Consider the following 20,532-nt stretch of genomic DNA (forward strand, 5'->3'; position numbering starts at 1 on the left):
CTTTCCTATGTCTAATAAAAAATTGTTCTGTGACTGTAAAAAAAAAAAATTGATAAAATTGTGTTGTGCAAACTAATGATTACTGAAATCTTGTGAAAAAATTACAAGACTTAAAAGAAAGAACAGACCTCTATCATAGCACAAAATATGCAGCAAGTATGCAAAAAAAAAAGTATCACCCAATAATGCATCAGAAGTACATATCCAAAATCAAAACCCTCCTTTTTCATGCCAAAATAAAGACTGAATTATAAAGATCTTACACAGTATAAATGCCTTCTGAGATTATCACATTCTTTCCAGCTCAAGACACAGAAAAATTAGTTTGCTACCCAGCCAAATTACTCTACTACCATAAAGGTACACTAATGTTTTCCCTTGTAATTTATGGAGACAAATTTTAGATACTCGACTGAGACAATGGTTATCTTATAATCAAAGCACTGCTGTGCTTTATGAAAGCTGGCAGTATAACTATGTTGTAAGAGATTAAAATATACAGGCATTTTAAGTTTCCAAGGAGGAAAGGTTTGTGGGTATTTTCTTTCTATATTCTCCAAAACAATTTTCAGCAAAAGCTCTCTGAAAAAAAGAAAATGGGAGTGTCATTTAGTTTACCCTACTAATAGATAAAAAGATATGGTTTGGGGAATATGTTACATAAGCTTAACATTCATCTCCCAGAAAAGAGACATTCAGTAAGTTCTGTGTTAAATTTTCTGATATAGGTTTCTCATATTCCTTGATCTACACTTATTCCCTTCAGATATCAAATACTCTTACAACACGTACAGCCAAAAAGTAAGAAATAATACAACAGCTTTATGTTATCTTTAAAGAGTATTGCTTCAAATCATCTGCAAAGGCAAGTTTTCCTACATAAAGTCTGCAAAGCATTCCAGATGAAAATACGTTTTCAGAATTATTTTTCAGAACCTCCATTCTACAAGATGCATAAAAATGGGGTACAGTTTACCAACATGTTGGTTATCATGCAGTAACTGCTGAAACGCAAATATTTAGAAGATATCTCACAATGTTTTGTCTAAGCACACAACAAAAATGGAGAGGAAAGCGCCTCTATCTGGTAATTGCACCTTAGTTCATTTCTACTGCACATTCAGCAGCATATAATTGTTTAAAGCATTATCTTTTTTTTGCACATAAGGAACTCAGATAACTGCAAAATGCAATTCCAGAGCCAAGTTCTATGATGTTGTAAAAGGATTTGCAAATTTTAACCATCTCATCCATTAGAAAGCATAAAGATCAACTGGAGCTTCTAGGCTGAAGTTCAGCCACACTTGGGCTTAGTTATTTTACTCAGAACTTCAGTACATCCAACATAGACATCCAAATCTCAAGGAGCTGTTAAGTATCACAGTGGCTGAAAACACGAAATGATTGATTTCTTTTTTAAAACCAGAGTTACAATTTAACCCAACCAGCCATAGAATTAAAAATATTTATTCATCTCAAGAAATGTTCTTTATTGTTTTTCACTGAGAGGGTGACAAGGCACTGGCACAGGTTGCCCAGAGAGACTGTGCTCCATCCCTAGAAGTGTTTGAGGCCAGGCTTGATGGGGCTCTGAGCAATCTGGTCAAGAGGAAGGTGTCCCTATCCATTGCAGAGAGGTTGTAACTAGATGATCTTTAAGGTCCATTTCAACCCAAACCATGCTATGAGTTGATGATTCTATGAAATGTATTTAACAGGGGAAAAATGGAAATGTGGTTGAAAATAGTTCTGGCCACCGGTAATAAAGCTGACTATAAATGCCTGTCTGCTTAAAAAATATTTTAATACTCTTGGCAAGTATTTGCAGTTACTGTTAATAGGTGTAGGAACCTTTGAGGTTGCTCAAATTCCAGACCAATATTTCTCAAACCAAAAGATTTACGGCTCCACTCTGTAACAGGTGTGATGAAAGTAACTTGTCTCACGTTTAAGAAATATGTAACCCATCTAGGCAGGACAGGACTGGACTATTTAGTGGCACACACAGGAAGCCTAACATCTGTCAATTTTGCAGTGCATGCTGTTCAGGATTGCAAGATATGGCAATCAGTGCTGATAAAAACAGTGAGAGCTTGAAATCCTGGACAAATTTACCCTGTCCTCAAATTTTGGCTGGACACAATCCCTATTGGGATTATAAGCTACAGCATTTCTTTCAGGATTCTTCAGTTTCTGTGTTACAGGAGTATCGAACTTTAAAGGTAAGAGAAAGGAACTTCTCTGAAATGCATTTTGAGGAGAAAACTCTCAAGTATTTTCGCTACTTAGGCTAACAATAAGAATTCCAAGGTCAGGAAAGCCATGGTGGAGGAAACTTTCTGAAACCGTAATATTTAAAAAGCCATCTGTTAAGTGGTCTAGCACACCTTGTATGTCAGTAAATGAGCCTTTCTTTAGAAAAGATTTCCTAAACCTCAGTTTACTACTCTATATTGACCAGTAATATCAAAAGGTGTCAGTAGAATTATGAAACCCAGGAGAGGCTAATCTAACAGCAACCAAAAAAAATCTCCCACCTACAATTTCCTTTTCCAGAAGGTGTACCATAAACAGGCTCATTCTACATCCTCTACACAACATATTTGCTCTATATTTTCCAACCGAAATGTCTCTATCGTATCCTTAGAATTCTAAAGGTTGAGGGAGTTAGGAGAGCACATACAACACATACACATTACTCCCCTCTGTTCTTTTGTGGTGGAGAGAAAATCAGAATTCATTAGTGAATTGTTGTTGCCCAGTGGCATTGCAAAAGCATTATCATTATTGGTAGGAACACACCATGAGCCTTAGATTAACTTTAGCTTACCCTACCGTTGCAAATATTATGCTTATTGTGAGCTTGTTAAGAGCTCCAAAAGTGGAGCATGGTATGAGGTTTCTCCTCTTACCATGTGGACTTTAAGTTTGGGATAATAGCAAAGGTCCTGAAAATACAAACATGGGGCTATAAATAACTCCCTAATGATCCAATACTAGACACTGAAGAAGTGTAAACTTTGAGAGCTGGGAAAAACTGCTTTACACATAACAAGAAAAGGAGCTAAGCATGAAAAAATCAGATGAACAATGGAGTAAGGCACTCGATGTGGCTTGGAAAAGTAACATTTGCAGGCATTGCACAGTAGTCCAGAAAGCAGATGTAAAAGGCTAAGGACAGTATAGAAATATAAAACTTATGAAAAAGCAACATTTTGAATGTGGTGGTACAATCAACATAGGAATCACCACCACAGGAGTATCACTGTGGGACTGTCACAACTACAGGCATGTCTCTTACTGTCCCTGCCTTCTTGAAGGACTATCTCTCTCCCTGCCTGCTCCAATAGCCCCAGCTTTTCCTCTCTTCCACCTGCCTATTTCTTCAAGGATCTTTTGATCTGTCAGCTAATTATCCAGGGCTACATACAACTTTTGGCTAGTTCTTTTTCTCTAAAGATACTTCAAATGAAGGTGTGCATGTTGCCTTAATTCTGTTGATAAACTTCTGGAAGAAAATAAGAAACAAAGGGATATACTTTCCCATTTCTCTACAGGCACACTTATAGCAAGTTGTCATTCTTAGTAATTAAAATTATTTACTTAAGTTCAATGATTATCTAAAAATGTTAAATAGGTAAATGTAAACATAAAGGCCATCCAGGTTTCAAAGACATTTTCTGTGAAAGAAATGAATAGGATATATAATTCCACTTACAAAAGCAGTCCCCATAACTGCTACAGGGTAAAGAGTGTCAGCAATGCAACATCTACTAGGAGCATGAGGCCTTCAGAAAGGTCTGTATTCATGAGACCTGTATCCATTGTAGGTACCAAGCTTAGAATAAGTGAGTCTGTAGAGATTGAGTCTATAGACGAAATCCAAATGTGTACTTGTACTGTAGTGGAGCAGAAATAGAAGCCTACATGGACACAGTAAGAATCACCAATTGTTGGCTTTTATAATCAAGGGACATCATCTAGGAAGGAACTACCAGTTTGGGTACACCTGACTAAAAAGAAAAAGCAATCCTTTTCTCTTAGGAAACAAATACAAAAGGTTACCAAAAAGGAATATTACAAGGAAAGTTACAGACATAAAGCACGGAAAAGATGAAGTTCAATATGTCTGCCTTGGTTGTTAGGTATCTGGAAATCAAAATTGAAACACAAAAGGTAGATGTAACTACTTGCAATTTTTAATTAATATAAAGGCAAGGAATGGGCAAGGAAATATAAAGGCTGAAGTGTAAAAAATAATTTACAGTTAGCAAGAAACACAGTGGCAACACAGAAATAAGTAAAGTAAGAAGAAATAATGGTGCTTAGTGAGAAAGAAGAATAAAAACCATGCTCTATGGAAGATTTAAATATTCAGTTCCTTTTGACTACTGCTTTCATAAAAATGGTGATATTTGATGACAACTGATATGTACTAGGGCCTGAGGGTAAGTTAAATTTAGTGCCTCCTTAGAGAGCTAGATGGAAAATGAATTATCAGTGATCATTTTTGCAAACTGATTATCTTAGAGGTTAGAGAATACCAGAGGGCTGTAATGGGGAAAATAAAAAATAAGGGCCAAAAAGGATGACTTAGAGAATCCATAGATCACTGAAATTTATATTCCTATGCAACTATTAGACCAATTATTGAAAAGACAATTGATAAGTATGTAGAAGATATGAAAATTGTAAAACAAGAGCTAACGTGAATTTGCCAAGACTATGTCTCTGTCAAAACAATACAATTTCCTCCTCTACCTGAACAGCTTGCCTAATGGTCACAGCAATAGATATGCTAACTCTGAATGGCAGTAAAGCTTATCAAAATGCTTTGCTGCTATCCCATGCTACATTTCAATTAGCAGCCTCTGGTAAACTAATTATATCGGGGCAACATGGTTCAAAACTAACACCCAGTGTCCATATTAACATTTTGTTACCAAGGCAGGAAACAAGTGGTCGTAATTCATTTAATTGATAGCTTAGAACACACAATAGAATATACTCATATGGAGTTTGCAAATGCCAAGTGAAGTCAAAAGCACTTTGTATGCCTAAAATTAGAAGTCAGAATCATCTTAGTAATCAGAGGAACGTTTTTTAAATAAAAAATGCATCAAGTGCACAATAATATAAGAAATCAAATAGAAAAACACAAAAAGGGAAAGGAATAGCTAAGCAGCAATAAAGTAGGAACAGATCTGGTGATTATAATTATTGCAAACTACCTGTGATACTGTAGGAGACAGTAACTGTTCTTATAACATTTCCTTATGGTCACTAGAAGATAGAAAACTTAAGGACCAAGTTTTCACAAATACGTTCTTACACACCTGGAAAGTGCATACCAAGCACAGCAAACAACAAACATTTTTGTTGGGAAATCAGCATCCCTGTAGTTCTTATACCTATGTACATTACATGTAAATATTACATTTCTGTTTGGAAAATCTGTCCTCGGATGTTTGTAAGAAAATTCTTTGAAATAATATTTTATCTACATTTTCCTCAGTCATAACCATTTCAATATAATACTTGATCATTTAATATTTGAATATACTGCTTCAGTGTTTACACTTTTAGTTTCTCAATGCATATTTCAGGTTGCAACTTCTCACATTCTTCATCATGTTTTAATGGTTGTAGTAAAGAAGATCAGGAAGTACACCTTGAGTGTTCAAACAAACAACTGTTGACATCTAAATCAAACCATGGAATTTAAACAGGAGATACTAATTAGCACAACAGAAAGTAACTGAAATAGATTTTTCTCAAACCAAGGTGTATTGATTGATATATAGTAGCAAAACCAAGGCATATTGATTGATATATAGTAGCAAACAATCACTCAGAATCTTACCATTAATAACTGGGGTATAAACAACAATTCCAACTAAGTTAGGATCAGATACAGTTGTGTCCAGAATAAGGCCACCAATACTGAAAAACAAAGGACAATACATAGAATACGGCAAGTAGGAACACTAATTAGTATTTTAATCTTTTTTGAGCAATCTGTCTTGGCACATCTTCAAGCCACAATTTTCTTCTCAATTCATCTCTCACCCTGCTCTGTTACCTCGTTCTCAGCTACAAACACTGCCGTACTCATTTATATATTAAAATCAGCTTCTTATAGAACAAAGACCACAGAATTTCAGTCCATCGTGCCACTTTTAGGATTCATAACTTTCATTGGATTAGATAATCTCCTACATTGATGTATAATCTTGACTGGAAAGTGCAGGAGATGAATTGTTCATCATTCCTTTCATTTGATACGGCACATTTCTGCCCAGTCGTTGCCACAGGGTACTGCTGGCTCCCCTACTCATTCCCACCAATTACTTAACTTTGTAACTTCCTTGTTTGGGAAAGATTAACGTTTATTCACACTCTACTTTCCAGGGGCTTCTTTAATGTTTATTTGCAGTATAATCAGGTGTTAAATAAGAAATACAGAGAGACAGGATGACTATTTATAAAGCAAGATAAATATACTTACCTGCTTATAACCATGGCAGTTATAACAGGCTCCCATCCTGAATGGAGAACAGTTCTGGTAGCTGGGTGTTTGGCAGCTATGACAATCCCCACGGGAGTCAGAGCCAAAAAAAAGGCACCAACCAAAGGAGATACATAGTAATATGTCTCTAAAATAATAATATAGAAAAAATAAGGAGAAAAGGTTTACTTTCAAGACATTTCTATAGATTATTCCTAATTTAGAGCTCTAAAACAAATTAAAATCTATACCATGTGACTGAAGAATTTTAATAGTCTTTATCACTACTGTACCTAAAGTATCAACTACTGCATTAAACAATATGGTTAACACCTGCCATCTGTGATCACTGTCTCTCATCATCTCAAGGACAGAACTAGATGTACAAAGAAGGATTTGTGGATGATGCTTTATGATAGAAAAGATGTGGAATATAAAATATTATTTTTGTAACATATCTACAAAAAAAAGAGAAAAAACCTGAACATATTGAAACTGCATTTTGTTTATACACATAGCATATGTAGGCTCCATTCTTTCCAAGGCACAGATAATACAGTAATCTTCCCAGAAACAGAGTAACTAATATGATGAAAGCTCAGTGTGTAATATTAAGGCATTTCATATCAGCAGCCTAGTTGTTTTATAAGCAGTCTGAGCCTGAAAAATCACAGACACAATTCCGCTGCTTGCACCTATCCATCAGAATTGCATCATATTTCATAGGAACACAATTGCAAACATCTGTGAGCACCATCATAAAGCTGAGCTTCAGCTGTCTCCACAGAAATAATACTATGTTTTTCAGACTAGTTTTATAACCCCATCCAAACAGAAGCTATTACACTGATCCAAGACTTCCTAATTCAACAGTGAGGTAAATAATGGAAAGTTTATCCTCATGACAAATGTGTATATAAAAACTATGTAAACATTCCAATGTTACATATATTTAGTTTTATAGAGAAATGTGGTCACATATTTGATGTGAAATACATTTTGTCTAAACTTGCAGAATTTGGAAAAGTCTTAATGCAAGATATACTTTAACAGGTTGAAGTGGTTAATGCAGAACACATTTTTGCCAAAGAAGGATGTTTAGTATATAAAAAAAAAGTATTCTCATCCATGTATTATGGCTTATTACAAAGACCGAAAACGCAAGCAATTATTACTTTAATGTTATCTTGGTGGAGCTACAATTACTCATAAAAGAATCTCTGTAAATTTTTTAGAAGTTACTATCCTTCTGCATTAACTTGTAACAACTTCTGCAGCAGAGCCAGCAGAAAAGATAGTAAGATAACTTTCATCGAGTAAGCTAAAAGCAGAAAGTTATTAGAATGAGAATAAGATAAAGCCAAAAAGAGAAGTAATTTTTTCCTTTCCTTATCTAACTACTCTACAGTACATTTTCTTCTTTTTCCTTTGGAGTGCCTTTTTTTCCCCTCTTTCTTCCCTTTCTGTAGACCAAGAGGTTGGCCTAACGTAAAGAGTTCTTACTTAAAAGAGTACACACAACACATGATGCCTTTATTTGGTAGGGTTTTTTTATCAAGCTTCATAAAAAAAGACAAAAATGTATTGATGTAAAGTTCTTTAACTGCTTTCTGGCCAGACAAACATATCCTTCCCTCCACTTGCAATGAAGAAAGATCCCTGTGTGCCCTGAAATTGGTCACATGGAAAGGCATCATTCATTCTATGTGTATTTATTTAAAATTTTGAAACTTCTCTCCTTTTCCTCTCTCCTTTCCCCCCTCCCCTTCTCTTTTCTTTCCTTCAAGACATAAATCAAACTGTATCCCTGCTACTTTTTCTTTCTCCCTCTCTCTCTGTTCCTCTCATATGGAACCAAGGTGAGGCATTAGCATGTGCCAGACACCCAATGACCAATTTGAAGGTCAGAATCAGGGAATAGCTCTAATGTAGTATTTTTAGTAAAATACAAAAGCACACAAAATAAATTCCAAGTCTTTGCCACATTTTTGGAGAGGTTGCCAGTTTTATTAAAAAGTAAAGTCTGCTGGTTAGCAAAGATCCTTTGTTGCAAACAAACACTGGACTGCAAAATACAGATACAATGGTGAGCATTGCCCTAACTAATCAACATATTTTTTAACTTTTTAACTCTTCCATCAACAATTAGCTCACTGCACTCTTTACTACAGGGTTTCTACCAGCACAGGAAAGTTAAAGTTCAACTTCTTTTTTTAATCTCATTAACAACTAAAGAAATTGTTACACTGTGTTCATGGAAAAAGGGAAAGTATTTAACTATCTGGACCAGTCTCCAAGCTTTAAAGGGCTAATCCAAGAATGTAGTCCAAGAATTACAAAGAATGCTAAAAATGTGTGAAGTATATAATATAATTATTTTCTTTGGAAAAAGAAAAAACACATATAGATAAAACTAAAATCAGCCCAGCAAATGAACAAAGAATACTAACCAAGAATTACTTAGTAGGTAACTTCTAAATAAATAATAACTATGTAAAATATAAAATATACATACACATATCATCCTGCTACAGAAATGTTTTCTAAAAAGGTTTTACAAAAGGAAAAAAAAAACATGAGAAGACAGTCTTGCTAGTGTATAATGATTCATGAGTTATAACCAAAATCAATGTAATTTATATCTGCAGTGCAATGGGAACATTTCAGAAGTCAGCAAGGGAAGCTTCACAAATCTCAGAAAACATGACTAACCCATGGCTGATTATCAAACCTTTCACAAATTGAATTCACTGTTAGTTAACAGCAATTACAGAAAAAATGCATTCATAAAATGGCACAAGCTGTCATTTTTATAGCAAAAAAGGGAAAAGATGAACTTTCAAAACTGTGAATATGCATTTTATGGAAATAAAACCATTAGTCCAGAGTGATGTAAAAGATAGTGACAGACAAAATGCAACCAGCGTTTTGTTTGGGGTTTTTTTACACAGTAACATAAGACTTCCAAGACTGCTCAGCAATGGCTTAGCTTTGTTCCTCTGAGTTGATACCAATTGAGAGAAGTTTTTTGGCCTTATCATTCAACCTTTTACTGTTATATCTTAACATCTTAATTTCACTCTGGAAAAAAGTAGAAGAGAAAACTTTCCAACTGGGTTTTAAAATGAGTTGGACATTCCTTTAAAATTCATTTAAAATGAGTTGGACATAAAATAGATTATAAAAGCTATCCTGTTGTTAAAATACTCTTGTAAATTTGAAAGGAACAAAAGCCAGGAGTGGCTCTCAGGACTGAGGGATCTCCAAGGACAGGACACAAGAAATGTTTAAATTCTTTTTATAAAAAAACCCTTCTGCTATAATAATATACTAGGATTTAACTAGGATTCTCTAAAGTGCTTGAAGGAATGATAAATAAACAAATAAATAGACCACCAGCCATCTCTATGATTCTAAACAAGGAGGAAATCAGCGATACCTAGTAATCTGTTCACAGGTTTGAGACCAGACAACTGAAATTCATCCTGCCCGGACTTTTTAAGGCAAAGATGACATGAAATTCAGAAAAGGCAGTTGTTTACTACCAGAACTTCAAATTCTACTGCCTATTAAGTTGAATTAAAATTAGGACTATAGTAGTAATTGATAGTTTAGCACTATATTACAGAATCTGCCACAAGTGAGCAATGACAGACTCTAGTTACCTACAGGACCAGTGAAACTAATCAGCTGCAGTCTAACTCTTGAGAACAAAGGGCAGGACTTTTTTTAAGCTAGGGTAGACTACCCACACTTACACCTTACTGTAAGAATCTAAAAAGATGTTAACCTTGAGATGCATCTTTTAAGGGAGGGTGGGTCATTTTCATATTTAATTCACAGAGGAAGAAAATTTATTCTGCTGGAGAATTTAATAGCTGGAGAATGGGAAGAGCAAATGACTCCTCTTTCATGGCTCAATCATTTTTGATAGATTTATAGCAGACAGTTCACAAAGTAAAAGGAATCTTGTTTGACCTGTCTGCTGCAGAATTTGTACCATCCCACAGCACAAGAGCAACCAAAGGCACTGAACTTTTTTATGAGTTTCTGACTATGACCTCTAATTAAAAAGGGAAGGAGAGGAGGGACACAAGGTTCTCAACTGAGTCTGTACTGACCTTCATCTACCTTAAGCCCTCATCCCTTTTAGTAAAAGGTGATGTGAATTAATCTTCTAGCTTGGAAAACCCAAGTGCTTAATGTTTTAACCCTTGTGCAGGGTATCTACTGTGACACACCGTTCAGAGCATCGCCACTGAAAACAACACAACCTCTCAGCAGGAATCAGAAATTTACTTCAATGCAACTGGTAGGAACCTGAAAGTAATAATGTGAATGACATAAGTTGCCTTCTCAACCCGGATCCAACGTGCACAAGAGATAATGTGCGTATAGATGTGTGTACAAAAGCTACGTTCTGCGAAGAAACAAAAAAAAGAGGAAAGCTTTAAAGGGAGTCAGTCTGTAGGCCGTTCCTGACAACGGCCAAGTGACACGGGCCTCTGCACTCAACACACTGGCGCTCCCTGGGCTCACGGGGAACAGGGCCCGCGGGCCGCTCCCCGCGCCCCACCGGGAACCGGCCGTGTGCTCAGCCGCGGGCCTGCGGCGCCCCCTAGTGCCTCCCGTCGCCACTCGGCGCCGCCTCACAGACATCGCTCTTCCCGGGCAGCTGCCGAGGCCGGAAGAAGCGTGAGCACTTTGCTGTTGAAATCACAGAATCGTTGGGGTTGGAAAACACCCTTAAGATCATCGAGTCCAACTACTAACCTTACACTGCCAAGACACCACTGAATCATCTTCCTCAGCAACTCTTCTAGACAGCTTTTAAATATCCCAGGGAAATCCCCATGTTTGACAGTTTTGCCGTTATTTTTAAAGTGCTCAGAACAACTTTTAAGAAATGATGGCCTTATAAAAGGTCTGATCTTGGGGATAGGGATCTTTTGGAGAGAGTCCAGCGCAGGGCCACCAAGATGATCAGAGGACTGGAACAAATATCTAAATGATGGATGTCAGTAGGCGGAGGCATCCCTTTTTTCTATTTTATCTAGCAACAGGACAAGGGGTAATGGTATGAAGCTGGAACACAAAAAGTTCCATTTCATCATAAGAAAAAACTATTTTACTGTTCAGGTGAGGGAGTCCTGGCACAGGCTGCCCAGGGAGGGTGTGGAGTCTCCTTCCTTGGACGTCTTCAAGACCTGCCTGGACACATTCCTTGTGTGACCTAATCTAGGTGGACCTGCTTTGGCAGGGGGGTTGGACTAGATGATCTTGAGGTCCCTTCCAACCCCTATCATTCTATGATTCTGTGATTCTGTGATTCTGTGATTCTGTGATTCTGTGATTTGGTCCCTGCCTAGGTAAGAATGCTACCCTACCATCCTTTCCCCTGTCTCTTCTGGGTATATCATGAGGCATTCTCTCAAGGCAAAGGCTGAGCACAGGTGTACAGTCAGAAAGTCTGTACATAAATAATTTCCCCATCACAGTCTTGTTATCCTGAAACAACGGAGACAGAAACTTACACCTTGTTTCAGTATATTTCAGTAACTAGGCTAATAAATCATAGCCTGAAGTCTAGCATCAACTCTTTCAAAACAGATACGGCCCTGACTAGAATAAACTTTTCATCATAACTCTAGACTCTAATCTAATCTCAACATCAACCCAAATTTGGCAATCTTTCCCAACTCCACACCTATCCAGATATGTAGTATATGCCCATAACCCTAGTTAGCTCTCTCCCCTAGCTAACTCACTCTCTCCTAGTTAACTCTTTTTCATCTAGCTGGTATGGTGACTTCCCTGGCACACCACTGACTACCATAAATCCTAATTTCAAACTGAGTTCCTATCAAAGGTATCAACTGTTGAGACTTGAAATTGATTTTTAAAAGTGATTAAGACAATGTTCATGTCTAGTAAAATTTCTGGGCATAGCAATACAGCTAAATAAACAGCCTTTAACAAGCTATACTCTAATTATTATCCCAGCTTTGGCATTAACTACAGACATCAAATTTTCTCATCGGGAAAAAAGAAAGAAGAGAGGTAAAAAAAAACCTCCACCAATTTTGTTTTCACTGTAAGTCTATAAACTTCCTTAAAATAAGTATTAAAGGAAGTATTTGAGAAATAAGTTATTTTATTACAATATAAAGTATTTAAATATAGTTACTAAATAATCTATTTAAGTTTTAACAAAAATATGGGAAATATTTTTAAAATCACAGTATCACGCTGGTACATTTAAAATGACACCATGTCAACACTTGGTAAATCTGAAAAATGAAATGCTGAAAATATAAAATCATCAGTTGAAAACCAAGAAACAAAATGACAAGTAACACCAAGGCAGCTTGTGCCTTATTATATACCTTTTCTGGTTGATGTTGTAATAGTTACACAGAAGAGCTCAAGTTCTTACCTAAAAAGGCTTTAATATTGAGCATAGTTGTAAAGAATATATGCAGTGATATCAACATGTCTGGTAAAATAATGATGGGCAATATGAAATTTGTCCTGTGGTATACTATGCTATAATTGTCTACAATTATACTTTCATTTCTATCAAAGGAGTCAGTTGCAACATTATTATTTTTTTAACGAACATTCTTCTATTCCTGTGAAAAAATACTTTCACACTTTTTGTTTCTTCATTTGGGAGATGAAGAAATAAGAAGAAAAAGGCAGATTTTTGAGGTCTTCATTCTCATTTTCCAAGCTGACATCTCCTTTGTGACAAGCAAGCATTTCATTACACCAGCTAACCTGAGCATGTTTCCAATAATGAGAACTATAGGTGTATTCATTTTTAATAGACATTGTAATGATGAACCTTCTTCAATGCTCTGCTCCTTTAAGAGAGCAGGATTTAGACAGTACAGGTACTAGAAATCAGAAAAAGATTTTCAAAGGAACTAGAGAAATATGCAAATAATAAGAGAAACACTGAACACTAGGAAAAAAAAAGTTTATAAGAAGATTAGTTTGGAACTGTAATTCATCTGTTCATAGCTATTAGTAGGAAAGTAAGTAAATACTAAAAATATCAAGGAGCCAGACAGAATTTCTCCATGAAGTAAGATTAGATCATTGCTCTCTGTAGGCAGTAGTCAATGAGGGTCCCTCCTTTGCTGCTTAGCTATTCACAGGGGTTATACATTTTTTTCATCTTTCATGGCAGAACTGCTGTTTTGAAGAAAGCTATAGCTAAATCAGCATATTTATATTTGAAATACAGTCACTACATTTGTAAGACAAAAAAAAGGAGGCAGAAGAGAGAAGGGACAATATGTGGAGAAGCTGGAAGTGGCCACTTTGTTTACTGAAAAGCAGAAGGAAATACTGGTAAAAACAAACAACAGGTGCAGGGAACAACGTGGAAGTGTGAGAGAACACTGTGAGAGAAACAAGATAGGAAAGAGCTGAGGAAATTGGTATTGGAAACTGGAGTAGAGGACATGAGGAAAGTAATGCAGTGAGAGCTGGAAAACACTTGGAAGGAATCGGAAGGAAACACAATAGTCTTCATGTGACTTATGTAAAAGTCATAGCAACCACAAAGCACTAATCTATCTAAAAATAGGCTTCACTTCACTGAATACATACTTCTTGTAGATTTGCTATTGTTATTCAGATTACTAACACTATTTTTATTTTCATTTTTGGGCATAGCTGCAGCTTAAGATATACTTGAACAGTGTTTAAAACCACACCTTAACAAAAAGAATTTTCAAAGCAGACTCCTCTCCCAGCAGCTTATCAACACAGCCAATTAAATTCCTTTCCCTCAGTGCAAGGAAAGGAAAATTCGAAAGGGCCCTGTGAAGCAAATATTTGATTTAGGGGTGTGCATTCAAGAAAACTTGGATGAAATCAGCTTCCCTTCACTTCAAGAAAGCAGAGTAAATTCAGCAACTGCAGTTTCTAATTTGCATATAGATTGCCTGTAATACTGTGAGAGTCTTTCAGATATTAGTACACTGTGCCAAGATTGTGGTTAGTGACGTCTATGATCTTTAAAAAAGGAAAAGAAAAGGTCATGGCATAATGTTGCAACCCAAGATTTATCATTCAACAGTGTGAAGTGTTGACAAAAAAGTCAGTCAAACTAAAATGTTTTATCAACTTCTCTCTCCCTGCCTTCTCCCCACCCTCCTAAACAAAAGAGGTTCCCAGGGAGACATAGACATTTAGAAACATACTTACCAAGGCAAGTATAAAGACCCTGACTTATCCATGCTAGTATAGCAAGAGTGATGAGATCTCCAAAACTTGCTGCTATAGGAGTGGCAACATTGTCAGGATTAATACCAGTCTTCTTTGATCCAACAATAACTCCAACCATTATTATTCCTAGATTCAACAAAGAAGACAGCATAGTAATCACATCTACAGTTGTAACTGGGGCTATTTAGTCTAGAAAAGAGGAGACTGAGGGGTGATCTCATTAATATTTACAAATATCTAAATGGTGGGTGTCAGGAGGTTGGGACCTAGATGGTATCGATGGTATCTAGACAAGGGGTAATGGGATGAAGCTGGAACACGAAAAGTTCTATTTCAACATAAGAAAAAACTTTTACTGTGAGGGTGAAGGAGCAGTGGAACAGGCTGCCCAAGGAGGTTGTGGAGTCTTCTTCCTTGGAGGTCTTCAAGACCCACCTGGACACGTTCCTACGTGACCTGCTTCTGCAGGGAGGTTGGACCAGATGATCTCTAAAGGTCCTTTCCAACCCCTACCATTTTATGATTCTATGATACTATGATTCTAAGATTCTATGATTCTATATTAGGAGTTCACTTTGAGAGAAACTGCCTAAAGAGTTACACTCCACGAAATCTGCAGAACAAACTGAAATGATCTTGTAGAATCGCAATATTTCAAAAGCACCTGCTTCATGTGTAGAAAGATGAAGTAATTTCCTGTTCTGGCCCATTGCCAGATAACAACAAAAGTTTCTCTTCATGTCCAAATTATACATGAGAAGTGGAGAAAAAAAGCACTCATTCCCCAGCTTTCTTGCTGCTCTTAATCCTCTTTATGATCAAACTATATTATCAAATGTAGTCACTAAAGAAAGTGTATGCTCTTAATTCCATATAAAACCTTAACATTTCACTGTTTTCACATAAGTGAGCAGATCAAATTAATAAAAGAGAATGAAGTTTAAAATTTTACTTAGTATTATAAAGGCTACTGACTACGTATCTTCATTAAGAAGATGTCACAATTAGAGGTACTTTTTTAACCTCATTCATATCCATTAAATACTGTCATTTATGGTTAAAAGTTTCCTGACAATTGGGGAGAGTAGATTAAAATCATCACACTGTAAGATTCCAGACAGACATTGAACTGTTTGCAGAGGGGCACTTGAAGCTGACCCAAACCCTTCACACAACAAGCCAATTTGTTCACTTCAGATACAAAACTAACATTTAAACAGAAATGGCAACCAGGAACTTTGAATTCACCTGAGCTAAAATCTGGGCTCACTTGAGTTTAATTACAAGGAAGTTCTACTTGTTTAGTACTAAGAATATATTTTGTACATTGGTAAATTTAGAAAGCAGGGGGGAAAAGTTCTCCATTATATTAGGTAAAATCTAAATTCCACAATTTTTGTTTTAGATATGCTCAGGAGGTAATGCAAAGCAAAGCCCTTTCAAAGGGTATGAGAGGAGAGGAATGCAACACATAGGCCTGTATGGCAATTGCAAAAGGGCATCCTATCCTCAGCTGTGTTTCAGATGTATTGTACCTTACTGGACTTATATTTCTAAGGAATAGCAACATAACATACATTCAACATCCACAGAAAAGTAATTAAGAGTAAAAAGTAATATATATACTTCTTTTACCTTGTAAAAGAGAAGCTATGAAGGCAGTTGCTACACTGCTAGAACACAAGAGGACTGAATGATCAAAACGGTATTTGCCCTCTGGAATCCAGCCCAATACAACTGCTGCCACTGCTGCCAGAAAACCAACTACTGTTGCCTGAACCTGGGAAGGTAAAAGGTGAATATTTCTTAACATAACTGCTTGAGAGGACTACGGAGTAATGTTTTGTTATTTTCTCCCCCTATCTACATTCGAGAGATGTAAAGGGAGCATGTTCATCCATTTTATAGAGATGATGGCAACCTTGGATGATCAAGAAGAAAAATCTTCTGCCAGCAGAAAAGGATTCACCAGCATTTCAGAGACTCAAGAATAATAAAAGTAAAATGAGTGAAAAGAGCTGAGGATTTGCCTGAAGCCTAAAGAGGCTCCTAAGCCACTTTAAATGGTGTAGTCACAGCATAAACATTTTATATATTTTCCAAGCATACTGTATAATCCAGCTATTTAAAATATTGTTTATTATCCAAAAGCTCTATCACATATTTCCTTTAAACATTGAATCCAATGCAAATACAGTTCTGAAAACATTTGAGAGGTCAAACTTAAAAGCTTCTGCCAGATCTTAACTTTTTCTCTAATCCTCTCTCAGAAAAATTTAAAAGGAAATACCCTTGGTAGAGTCACAAAGAATATCTTATCTCTTCTTCAAATAAATATAAGCTCACAGCCTTTTAGAGAGGAAATATACTCTCAAAAAAAATCATCACACAAACATCATATGTTAAGTATGAGACAGTGTAGTAGAACTACTTTCCCATTAACACTGTCCATCTCTATACTTACCAATGCTTGTGATGGACTTTTTCAATAACTTCATTCCCTTACATGAGTTCATTAAATAAATCAATTATGTTTACCTGTTTTAAGGCCAAATTGCCAATTATTAGGTTCCATTTCTCAATGGGAGAATCCATTTTTCCAATATTTACCTGTCAAAATTACAAAAGAATTTCAGACATTTGGGTTTAAAATTGCATTATTTGAAAATGCACTAACAAGGCAGAAACCCACAAATCATTCAACTCACACAAAAAAGAGACATTTTGAAAGCAAGTTAAAACCAAGTTACACTTTTTTTGTACCTACCCAAAAGTAGCTAAACTTGATGCAGTTTTACATAGTAGCTTGTTTAACATTGCATTACTGATATACGATAAGATATCTAGATATACTAGACATCTTCCATTTGAAGAATATTCAGAAACCATAAGTGATTAGATCAGTGGCTGGAATGAAACTTATCAGTGAGGCATCACTTTGGACTCAATTTGTTTCTGTGGTCCTTAAATTCTATGAGCCAAGAGAAAAATGTGGACACACAGGCTCTCATGTAAGTGTGTTCATTAATTGCAATGAAACTACGTGTACAGAGAAACTGCAAGTGCTTACAGAAGATCAGAAAGCACATGTAGTACTGTTAGTATTCTGACTTTTAATTTATGTAATACAGAGACTTACGATGCTGTAAATTATATAAGTCCAGGCCTAAGGCAGTAGCTGAAAAGACAGCAAATACATTATATTAAGAAATTTAAAAAATACATACATTGTCTTTTATAATGTATTTCCTGCTTTTACTTATTTCATTTTGAATTAGAGGACAAGATCCGAAAAATAGTACATGCTACTGCTGTATGACTATGCTTAATGTAACCTCTTTCTTGAAATAACTTAACAATTTTGAGCATAAATTTTAGTGCTTTTTCCCATAGCATACTAATTCATAATATAACATACTTTTAAAAACACAGAAAGTCTGAATGTGGATATTTTTTTATATTTTGATATTTTCTCCTCAGTTGGTTTTACTTCCAGTTTCATGACAAAGTGATGTGCAAAAACCAAAGTACTAAAAGAACTGCTAGCCTAAGTATTAAGACGCTTTATCTCAATCTGCACTACAAATATTTTAGAGTCTTCAAAGTACAGTCAAAACTCTTGAAATGCATGCATTAAGATGAAATATTACAGCAATATATAAGGAAGTGCAGATAAGAATCTCCTTTGCATCCTTCTTAAATATCTATATGTTAAACCAACAATTTGGCAGGCTATGAAGAGCTTAATTCTTTTCCTCTTTTGAAGTAGTTTTGTAAAAGTATCCAAAAAATCCCTGTCAAAACAGCAATATTGCAAAATGCCTAATACAGCCTCAAAGTGGGCTGTTGCCAAATGGTATAGTTCTTCTTTCCTCTACTACCAGCTACAGAGTCATGTTTTCTTTTCTGAACCAGATTACCAACTCCATGAGTGAGTTCATGGCAACATTGCTTATTTGTTTGATGGAAAGCGCTTTTTTTCAGGAAGCAAAAAGGGGTTATCTTCTACAAAATGATATGATCCATCACATGCAACTACATAGAATCAGAATGCTAAGGGTTGGAAGGGACCTCTAGAGATCATCTAGTCCAACCCCCCTGCAGAAGCCCCAGTTCCCGCAGCCTTTCCTTGTATGAAAGACGTTCCAGTCCCCTGATCATCTTGGTAGCCCTGTGCTGGACTCTCTCTAGAAGTCCTCTGTCCCTCTTGAGCTGAGGAGCCCAGAACTGGACACAGGACTCCAGATGAGGCATCACCAGGGCAGAGCAGAGGAGGAGCAGAACCTCCCTCAACCTGCTGGCCACACTCTTCTGATGCATCTCAAGGTGCCATTGCTTCTTGGCCACAAGGCTACATTGCTGGTTCATGTTCAGTTTATTATCAACCAGGACTCCCAGGTCTCTCTCTGCAGAGCTGCTCTCCAGCAGGTCAATCCCCAGCTTGTACTAGTGCATGGGGTTGTTCCTTCCCAGATGCAGGACTCTGCACTTGCCCTTGTTGAACCTCATGAGGTTCCTCTCTGCCCAACTTTCAAGCTGGTTGAGATCCCACTGAATGGCAGCACAGCTTTCTGGGGAATCAGCCAGTCCTCCCAGCTTGGTGCCATCAGCGAACTTGCTGAGGGTACACTTTGTCCCCTCATCCAGGTTGTTGATGAAGATGTTGAATAAGACTGGCCCCAGAACCGATCCCTGTGGAACTCCACTGGCCACAGGCCTCCAACTTGATTCTGTGTCACTGATCACCACCCTCTGGGCTCTGTCAACCTGTTCTCAATCCACCACACTGTTCATGCATCCAAGCCACATGGCCTGAGTTTCCTGATAAGGATGTTATGGGAGACAGTGCCAAAAGCCTTCCTGAAGTCAAGGTAGACGACATCCGCTGTTCTCCCCTCATCTAGCCAGCCAGCTATGCCCTCACAGATTTACAGTGAGGACTGGATGAGTGGTGTTTTGGTGTTGGTTTTGGGTGTTTTTTTACTTTCTCTTAAAAAACAGAAAAAGGAATAGGGAGAAAAGGCAACAGTGTCAACTGTGACAACAAGAGTGACCCAAACTACAGAAGGAAGATGAAGAATACAAACCACACAACATAAATATTGTGCTTTAAAGGCCAGTAGATCTAAGTATACCTCACATGCTCAGGCCAGCACAGTAGTGGGTGGAGGGAGAAGGGCTTACATTAACACTGACAGCAAAGAGAAGTACAAGCTATGCCTCAAGATTAAAAACAGTCTTGAGACAGTTTTAGTGAAATAACTGATTCTAAAGTGAATGGAAACTGTGAGTGGCCAGTAAGAGGCAGCTGAAGTAGGAATTCAGACAATATGAATGAAGGTCATCAGACAACACTTGAAACCAAATGTATCATGGACAACTGGCTAACAAGATATTACTTTTTTACTGAAAGTATGTGGTGGGGAGACAGCTAGTGCAAATTTAGGTCACAGAAGGGAAGATTAATCATACAACTGTCTCAAAATGATTGTTTAGATATGCTCTGAACTACTACATCTTGTTTTCACCCTAGGATGAGGATGACATCCTAGGATGAGTATGTCTTTTGATTAAACCCTTCGGTACACAATAATAAAATATGACATAGCACCTGTTTTTAAAACCTGGGGGAAGAAGAGCGAGCAGGGCAACTGTCCTGGATTTCAAATTCATATCAGGCAATTAAGCCCAGGCTGACATCTCTAGGTAGTAACATGTAACAGGTTTCCACAGTTTTTCTGTTTTGGGGTTTTTTGTTTGTGTAACTAATGATTAGGAACAGC

The 20,532-nt window shown here is 36.8% G+C and overlaps 1 protein-coding gene across 2 annotated transcripts in view; it reads right to left on the reverse strand.

The window, feature by feature from the left end:
- Positions 1-20,532, reverse strand: part of SLC41A2 (solute carrier family 41 member 2) — a 59,445-nt gene that overhangs the window by 24,150 nt on the left and 14,763 nt on the right. For both annotated transcript variants that reach the window (XM_062011442.1, XM_062011431.1), the window contains 5 exons: positions 17,288-17,359; positions 16,385-16,529; positions 14,729-14,875; positions 6,509-6,656; positions 5,864-5,943 (listed from right to left, as the gene is read on the reverse strand). In XM_062011442.1, the coding sequence (XP_061867426.1) occupies positions 5,864-5,943; positions 6,509-6,656; positions 14,729-14,875; positions 16,385-16,529; positions 17,288-17,359 (592 nt within the window). The remainder of the gene's footprint in view (positions 1-5,863; positions 5,944-6,508; positions 6,657-14,728; positions 14,876-16,384; positions 16,530-17,287; positions 17,360-20,532) is intronic.

This window comes from Colius striatus, chromosome 1 (assembly GCF_028858725.1).
Source record: "Colius striatus isolate bColStr4 chromosome 1, bColStr4.1.hap1, whole genome shotgun sequence".
NCBI lineage: Eukaryota > Metazoa > Chordata > Aves > Coliiformes > Coliidae > Colius > Colius striatus.